We start from the raw sequence: 9,289 nt of genomic DNA, 5'->3' as shown, positions 1-9,289 counted from the left end.
CTAACCAAACATTCTTGGATGGGTTGGTAAAATCCACTCCCCAACAGAAAACTATCAAAGCAATGGGCTCTTTTTCACCCCCTCCAGTGATGATGCCTTGTGAGAGCAGCTCATGGGTAGTTGAGCGCAGTGGCTTGGGATCCAGGAGAAAATGAACTCAACAGGGAACCATGAATAAGCTGTTAAAGCCAAGTGGAAATGAGAAGTAGAGGGAATTTGGAGAGGGACATGAAGAAGGCATTGGGAAGCACTGAGATGGAGTGAATGCCATTGAAACATGGCTTCAGAAAGGGAGCATTTGCCCAGCCGCAGCATTGAAATACCTCTCTTTGTACACTGGATTTATTCCAGTGGGCAGGGAAGAAGAGAGCGACCACAGGAATACTGGGGAAAAAAGAGTAAACTAGGAGTATTCTGGAAAAGTAATTTTCTTTCTCAAATATCTGACAGCAGCCTACTGCAGTGTAGGGAAGTTTTGATTTGCTATGTAGGTAAGGCTGGAAGTAAATGCCCAGCACCTACAGAAGGTGAGGACTGGGTGAATTTTTACTTAAGAGGACAATGGCTTGCATTAGAAAGTTGAAGGGATGTGGACTCAAGAGTTTGTGGATTTTTTTTTTCCTTTTACTTGCAATTTTTAGAACCATAATTCAGCACTACTGGATTAGGGCATGTTCCATCAAACTAAAAAGCAAAAGCTTTCCTATGGGAGAAGTCTCAATGTTATAGCTGAAAAAGGTGACAGCCATATTACTGCCACCAAAAATAATTTATTAACTGTGTCTGTGCAAAGAACTCTGTAGGCACAAAACCCCAGGGGCTTCTTGTTTCAATGCATCCTTTGCTCTCTGCCATCTCCTCAGAGTGCCATTCCCCTCTTCACCTGTGAATAAAATGGATACCATGTGAAAACTTTATCTTTGCTGTTTGTATGACAGAACAAGAGAATGCTGGCTCCATCATCTGCTCCAGACAGTGCTGGGAAGGTGTACTAGAACACTGCCATTCTAAATCTCTCATGCTTGGCACTTGTGAATAAAAACGTCTCTTCGGTTTCCACTTTCGCCTAGGAAATCCAGGGAGGTTTGGCAAGCCAGGTTTTGCACCATCAGCATATACCACGCTGATATTGCTCTTTACCCTTCTTTCCCCTCTATCCACCCTGACAGCCAGACAGGTAACAACATTGCACCTGAGATACAGGCACACAAGTAACTGCCTACAGGGGAAGAAACCGGCATCGGAATTTCAGATAACTAACCCAAAACGTTTTACATTTTTCTCTCAAATGTGCTTGTCTTGTGACGTGTGTACCTGTGCGTACACCTACATTTAAAGAAAGATCTTTGTTTAAGGTAAGTTATAAATGGCTTGGAGAGATCTGACAGGTCTGATTGCACAAAGGTCGTCTGCTCAACCAGCATTTCTCTCAGGAACTCTGAGGCAAAGGTGGCTCTCCATCCCGCACCCACTGCACACAGGCAGCAGACGGCACAGGCACCCTCCCACCCATACACGCCCCCGCTTGTTCGCCCCGCAGCGTCTCTGACCCCCACTGGATCCGCACAGGAGACCCGCTTACAATTGGTCGGGAACTGCTTTTGCCACGCATCGCCAACGGGGGTTTGCTTGGATCATTTATTTATCTTGTGTGCATTAAGAAACCACCATTAGGTGTTGGTGGGAGGTGCTACTCTGCCCGAATCCCAGCCCGTCCGCCGCGATTCCGCACACACACCCGCACCCGCCTGGCTGTCAGAGCCTGCCTGGAACCGCCTTTGGCCCGGGATCCGTGTCGCCCGGGACCCCCTGACGCGTTCTCCCGCTTCTTCTCCCCACGTTCGACCGGGCAGTGGCGCGGTAGCGTGATTTTGAATTCTCTGCCTGCTTGTTGGGTTGCTCCCGCGGGCACCCCTTTGCGTCCCCGGCCCCTGGCTCGTGGCGGTGGCGGCGTCGCTCGCCGGAGTTTGACTCTCGGGCGGCGGCAGCAGTGGCGGCGCGGAGCCGCGGGCGGCGGGAGAGAGGCGAGCCCGGCCGCTCGCCCTCCGCGCTGTGCTCGGATTGGTCTCTCCCGGAGAGTGCTGGCCGAGGGTTGGCTGTGGGCCGGCTGAAGAACAGGTGCACCTCACCGCCTGGGCTCGCGGAGCAGCCGCCGAGGAACGCGGCGCGCCCGGCCGGGAGAGCGGCGGCCAGGCGGGCCCCCTGTGTCGGAATGCGGTTCCCCGGCGCCGGGTACCCCGCGGCCAGCCCGCTCGGCCCCTGAAGGCTGCGCGTGGCCCGGCGGCGGCGCGGGCGGGCGCCCCAGGGAGCGGGCCGGGCGCGGCGCCCCGAGGATGCCGGCGCGGCTGGAGCGCACGCAGGCGGCGGGCAGCAGCAGCGGCGGCGGTAGCAGCAGCAGTAGCAGCAGCAGCATCAACGGGCGCGGGGCCCGGGCGCGCAGGAGGCCGCTTAGCGGGCTGCAAACGCACCCCACCGCTCCCTGACCGACCGGCGGCGCCGGGGGGCCGCTCTCGCCCCTCTTCCGCGCTCCTCGCCGCCCCCTCCCCGGCCGCGTCCCCTCCCCCGCTCCTCTCCTCCCCGCCCGCCGCCCGCCTCTCGGGGGGAGGGGCGTGGGGGCAGGGAGCCGATTTGCATGCGGCCGCCGCGGCCGCTGCCTGCGCCCGAGCCCGCCGCCGCCGCCGCCGCCGCCGCCGGAGCCCGCGCCCGCGCCCGGCCCGCGCGGCCCCATGCCTCTGGCGCGGCCCTCGGGGGGGCGAAGGTGAAGACCGGCTCCTAGGATGAGTGAAGGGGCGGCCGCTGCCTCGCCACCTGGTGCCGCTTCGGCAGCCGCCGCCTCGGCCGAGGAGGGCACCGCGGCGGCTGCGGCGGCGGCGGCGGCGGGCGGGGGCCCGGACGGCGGCGGCGAAGGGGCGGCCGAGCCCCCCCGGGAGTTACGCTGTAGCGACTGCATCGTGTGGAACCGGCAGCAGACGTGGCTGTGCGTGGTGCCTCTCTTCATCGGCTTCATCGGCTTGGGGCTCAGCCTCATGCTCCTCAAATGGATCGTGGTGGGCTCCGTCAAGGAGTACGTGCCCACCGACCTGGTGGACTCCAAGGGGATGGGCCAGGACCCCTTCTTCCTCTCCAAGCCCAGCTCTTTCCCCAAGGCCATGGAGACCACCACCACAACCACTTCAACCACGTCCCCCGCCACCCCCTCCGCCGGCGGCGCCGCCTCCTCCAGGACGCCCAACCGGATTAGTACCCGCCTGACCACCATCACGCGGGCACCCACTCGCTTTCCTGGGCACCGAGTGCCTATCCGGGCCAGCCCGCGCTCCACCACAGCACGGAACACTGCGGTCCCCCCGACGGTCCTGTCCACCACGGCCCCTTTCTTCAGTAGCAGCACGCCTGGCTCCCGACCCCCAGTGCCAGGAACCCCCAGTACCCAGGCGATGCCCTCCTGGCCCACTGCGGCATATGCTACCTCCTCCTACCTTCATGATTCTACACCCTCCTGGACCCTGTCTCCCTTTCAGGATGCTGCCGTCTCTTCTTCCTCCTCTTCCTCCTCCTCCTCCTCCACCACCACTACACCAGAAACTATCACCAGCCCCAAATTTCGTAAGTAAACACGGTGTCTCAACTATGATTTACTACCGAGTTTCCTTTCTGCTCTTCTGCTGTTTTTCCCCCTAGCCGCCTGTCTTCTAGCAAGCTCCCTCCCCTATGCCAGGTTTGGGGCACAGAGTGTGGGAGATGGTTCCAGCTGGTTTCAAGGTGGGGAAAGGCGTCGGCCTGTTGTGGGACCATGAGTGGAGTCAGGGCGGTGAGAAAGGGAGGGAGATTCTCCAGCTCCACGGGCCCGACTTTAGTGGGTCCCAAATGAGAACAGATCTCCCAACTCCTTTCAAAGGGTTAACTCCAGTGAAATCTCTCCACACTGCAGACCTGCTGGCGAGCTCCCGGATCCCGTTCCTTTAGAGGACTAGGGAGGGAGGGTGGGCCTTCCCAAATCCTCCCAACCTTTTCCCCGCTCGCGGGTGGGAAGGAAGGGGACAAAAGCACACGCAAATTGACCGACGATAAACCACAAAGGGAAGTTATGCCCTGTGGGGGGTGGTGATTTGTTGGGGGTGTTGGTAGAAAGTAGGGAAGACGCTTCCAACCCGGGTGGGGACCTGGAAGGGTTAATTAGAAGCCATTAGGGGAGGTAGGGAAAGGAGGCTATCCTAGGCGAAGGTCTAAAGTGATCACCCCTCAGCCTTCCTGTGGCCATTCCAAGGTAGAGAAATGATCCTTGGATTCTGTGGCCACCAACTGTGAGTTAACTAGAAGGATTTAGAAAGGGAGCTCTGCAGAGCTGCCACCTCTAGGGCTCTAGGGTCCTGTGGAAAGAGGACTGACACCCCCCCACACACTTCTGCCAAGCCTTAGCTTTTGTTCCTTTCCCAAAGGTTGGTTGTGTGTGAACCTCATCTTCTCTTTCACAGTTCCTGAAAAATATAGGCGGACAGGGACAGAGTTCTCTGCCCTGGAGGGTGAGAACATCCATTGCCTTTGAAACATGTCACCCTTAGGAGATAGTATGTAAGTCCTGGGCGCAATTGGTGTCAGTATTGGCCAGTTTACCCCAAGCAAAATAGCATTTTATGTTTTGGAGGTGTATGTTTTCTATTTTTATTAACGGTTTTGATTGCTAATTGACCTCCCACGCCCACCCCTCACCTTATTCTTACTCTAAAGTATTCTCAGGAACCTTTTTTATCTGACTATTGATCAGGTTATGGGAACAGTTTATGCAACCTGTGAAGGTTATTTAGGACAAACCCCCAGCATTGCCAGTTCAAGTTCTGTGCAAGACTATTCTGCAAAAACTGTCAGGTTATGCTGTCTTGAAACTGTTTCCGTTTGAGCCCTAATATCTGGGGAAAGAAGGAGTGCTCATCATTAACTCTTCCTTGTTGGTAAAAACACCTGGTTTGCTTTTAGTCATCTGGTAATTTTTCAAATCCCTTACCTGTGATCTTACTGTCGGTGTTATTTAATCCTTGAAACTTTTTTAAAAGATAGGATTTGTGTACTTGTTAGTAAGTTCCAGAAGCAAGTCCAGGCTATAGGGAAATAGCAACAACAACAACAACAACAAAGACTAGAAGATAAATTGGGAGACAGGAAGGAAAGGAGAAGGAATGAATCTGCCACAAACCAGAATGGCAATAGAGCCAGTGACTTGCAGCTTCTCTCTGCTTTGGTTTGGTTGAGGCAATCATTTCTGAGAGCACATTTTCTCAGGAGGTGCTTAGAGACTTCTTTTAGCAAATCTAGCTTGAGTTTTGTGAAGGGATAAAGGATTTGCAAGTGTAGTGTGAGCATATTCGGTGGATTGAAAATAGGTGTCTCTATCTGGAAGACCCCAGATTTTTTTTTTTTTTTTTTTTTTTTTTTTTTTTTTTTTATCCTTTTGATGCAGTTGATATGAATAATGGAGTGTGGGTGTACTTCCCAACCTGTGTGTGTGTGTGTGTGCGCGCTTGTGGAGAGATGGCACATGGTGGGGGTATTTCATGTTCTTAGTTGATTTCCTTTCATTCCATTCTTGGGAGGTCTTTAAAGAAAAGCCCCAGATAATTATTTCTGCTCCTCTGTGCTCTCCTTCTACATTCTGTGGAAGGGAATGGCAGCCTTTTTAATAAGTAATGATTATTGACAGGGCTTTCAGCCCCAAGGAAAAGAGGGGAAAAACCTGTAAATGGTGTCAGTGTTCACTAGACATAGAAACAGTATTTGCTTTATTTGTATGGGAGGTTCAGTTTTTTTCTGTTTTAAACCTTTGATAAATAGTTGAAATAGGGATAAAACCAAGTATGCAAATCCAACAGAAATTGATTGACCTGGTTTGCATACATCAACAGAAAAATTTTAATGAAAGGTATTTATGTAGTTTCCACAAAGAGTAAGTTTAAATACATAGGTGGTATGGTAATTAAAGAAAAAGCATACTTTAATGATTTTTTTTTTCATCCAAGATTGTAGGATGGTTAACAAAAGAATAGAAAGATTTCATTCAAGGGATTATCAGCAGTCCTGCTGTAGGCTGAATTATTGCCTGAATATCTGATTTTCATATTTTTACTTATTTTGATTATGTCACGAAAGTTCCCTGGAGAGAAATTTCCTTTTTCTTGGCTCCTACCTCCAGATTTCAATAGGGTTTTTCCTTTGCTTCTGTTTTTCTTTTAAATGAAAGTCATGGATGCTGTTGTAGCACCTGAAGACAGTTACCGATGATGCTCTATTTTTGTGAGACTAACTCACAAATTCTTTAATGGTCAGAGTCTTGGCTCTTGAGTTGAATATCTCAAGGCTTAAAGAATAAATGTCTTTGTGTTCATCTTTGAGCAATCAGAAGGATCTTGTGTGTAAAGGCAGCAGAGCTCTTGGGAGTGGAAGAAGCTTGTTCACTGAGAATAAACACACTTGCTAATGGATAATAGGGTTTTTGAAAGCAAAAGCTACTTTTTGCAGTGAGGAAGGTCCAGTGTAGAAGACTGTTAATAATTTTGTGTAGAATTGAAGAAAAAAAATGATTGCACTTATGTAGCAGGAAGAGGAGGGCTTAGCATTTGATTCTTGTCCCTTGGGCCAGGGGCTGGACCAAAAGTTTCCTCTATATCCCTGAAATCTCTTGGTTCCCTGTGGGCCAGTACTTGCCTTCCCTTCAGACTCTTTAAAAACAAATATCTTAAATATGTTGCTACTAGGTGATTATTTTGCTCAAAGTCTCTGTATCATTTTGTGTCTGAAGTATAGATTAGTTTTCAAATTTTTTAAGCCAAAGGCAGGTTACTATGGAGAGAAGAATACTGATTTTGTCCAGTATACAAACAACCTTTCCATTTTCTAGCACTTGGAATTGTATTTTTAGATTAGAAACATATTTGCACAGAGTTGCTAAAACAAGGGGAGTCTTGGAATTCTTTTATTCAGCTGAAAGCACTGCCTAGCTGGTAAAAGGCGAGAGTCACCACCTAAGTTCAAATACAAAGACAAAAAGCACCTTTTGATGGGCTATTCTTAGGGTCATATTTGGAAGGTTATATAGTTAATTCTAGTGAATAAGATTCCAGGTAGTGAGTAGTCTTTAGAAAAGAAATGAATGTAAAGTGGATCATTGATGTTTAAACAAGATATGGAGACAATTAAAACTTTACCCAATCATACCTATTGTAATTTTTAAGACCCATTGATGAAATCAATGATTTTCCGATTTATTCTTCCCAACATCTTCATTCCTTCAATAAGAGTATTCTTGGTTGCTTTCTCAGCGGCCTCAGGTGTAGTTTGCTTAAATAAAGTTACTCCTGAACCTGATGTTCTGTCTACATGAGGCAAGGCCTTCAGAGGATTTCCAACATAGAGGGTAATGACTCCAATCATGCATGGTAGCCAAAGTGAGAATATTCAAAGCTGAATATCAATATTTCTTACACAAGCCAATTGTGAGCTTTATGAGTACATGCTGCCATATGACTATGTTTTGATTTCCTTTGGCCTTAACGCTAGGACTATGGGACTTTTTTCTGCTTTAATCGATTACACTTTACAGTTTTGCTCTTTGGACACTTAAGCTGCACTTCATAGTCCTGACAACAACAAGAAAAATAACAACCACCACCCCCACCACAACAGAACAAAACCAACAAAAACTAGGCAGGGTTGCACATAGATTGACCAGGATATTTTTAGGACTCTTTTGAGTTTGTTCTTAGTGCATGAAGAAAAGGTGGTTTAAACTTTTTTCTTCAATTCTTCATAACTGAAATAAGGAATTGGAGATGATTTTGCTTTCAGAAGAGATGATGTCTCTTCTGAATGTTTGATTTGTGAATCCAGCCACCTTTTTATCTGTGCTTTTTTCCTGGATATATTTTAAAATGCATTGTTGATCCACAAGTTTATAAGAAGAAAAAGCAAATCAATAGAAATAAACAGATTTTGGCAATTTTTCTCTGTTACTAAAGAGCTCAGCTTTTCTAAATCTAGACTAGGTCATAAGCTGAAGGTGTTTTTTTTTTTTTTTTTTTTTTTTTGAAGAGTTTGAAATCAGTGCCATTCTCATTCTGGGAGGTCCCATGTGCATAGGAACAAAATCTCTCCTCCCTTCTGGATCTTCCCAGTCCTTCCATCTCATCTTACCACAATGAAAAGAAAACTGATTTTCGGTTTACTTCTTTTGTAGAATTTTTTTTCTCATAACCTCTCATATTCACTACCAAGCATATCTCAATATTCTATCTGGGTTGTCGAAAATGGAACATGAAAGTTGGCCCTGAAATATATAAGAGCAAGGGAAGCGTCATAAATCTAAGTCTTCAAAATGCCTTTGAATTGCTTCTGAATAGAACTGAAATTCATCTTTCTTTCAGTCTCTTTTTATCTTCAGATGTGTGTGTTGGACAAGGCACAGCGCTGGTGTTACCTTGACAAATTCCACTGTTTTGAGATTCTAGAAATTCTAGTACCTACACCTAGGAAAGCACCCCCTAGAACCACATACACAGTGAAGGCAGAAGGCAGGAAAGGACTCAATTTGTAATGAACTCAGCTTTGTAATGTCAGAGTGAAAACTCATCCAATAGTTGTTTCCTGTTTACGCAATTGTCAGTTGAACTAGTAACATGCAAAATTTTTTTTTAATTTTCACTACTCGTTCACTGAAAATTTTATGCATATACCTTATCCAGTCTTTTATTTTATAGGATCATGGCTCTAAGTGAAGGCTTCTTGCAGACATTTGATTTTTTTTTTTTTTTTAGATCTTTATTTCTTAACCTATAGTACCAAAACTACTCAATACATTTTCTTCATCTTAATAATTTCATGTTGTTCCAAGTAAATTTAAATAAATTATCTCTTTGGTAAGACATGTTAGACTGCTTAAGATTATATATAAAGTTTAATAAAATATTTGTTTAGATAATTGCTTAAATGTCTTGGTGTGTTTTGTAAAAAAAATAAGGACTTTAAAAACTTGGTGGAAGACTAATGGCTCTTTATTTTCCCACATATATTGGTTTACAAATCATACCACTTTTGATGGCACTTGTTATCTGATTGCACAACACAGTTGTATATTTGAACATAAACTCATATATGTTTATATAATTCCAATTTCAAAATACATGCCATGCATTTTAATTTTTAATTCATTTATTAAACATCTATTTGGAGGACTTGAAATGCTGCTAGTGAATTGGTTGATTTTAAAAGTTTATGAAGTAAAATTTGCTTAAAAAGGAGAATA

General features: G+C 46.8%; 1 protein-coding gene across 11 annotated transcripts in view; it reads left to right on the top strand.

Annotated features, from left to right (window-relative positions):
• Positions 1 to 2,703: 2,703 nt before the first annotated feature.
• Positions 2,704 to 9,289, top strand: part of NRG3 (neuregulin 3) — a 1,042,207-nt gene continuing 1,035,621 nt past the window's right edge. For all 11 annotated transcript variants that reach the window (XM_079136076.1, XM_079136071.1, XM_079136080.1 and 8 more), the window contains exon 1: positions 2,704 to 3,606. In XM_079136076.1, coding sequence (XP_078992202.1) covers positions 2,778 to 3,606 — 829 coding nt within the window. In that variant the 5' untranslated portion in view covers positions 2,704 to 2,777. The remainder of the gene's footprint in view (positions 3,607 to 9,289) is intronic.

The sequence above is a fragment of the Sciurus vulgaris genome, assembly GCF_902686455.1.
Source record: "Sciurus vulgaris genome assembly, chromosome: 4".
NCBI classification, from domain to species: Eukaryota; Metazoa; Chordata; class Mammalia; order Rodentia; family Sciuridae; genus Sciurus; species Sciurus vulgaris.
The sequence above is the reverse complement of the archived record's forward strand: the minus strand, read 5'-3'. Positions and strand labels throughout refer to the sequence as shown.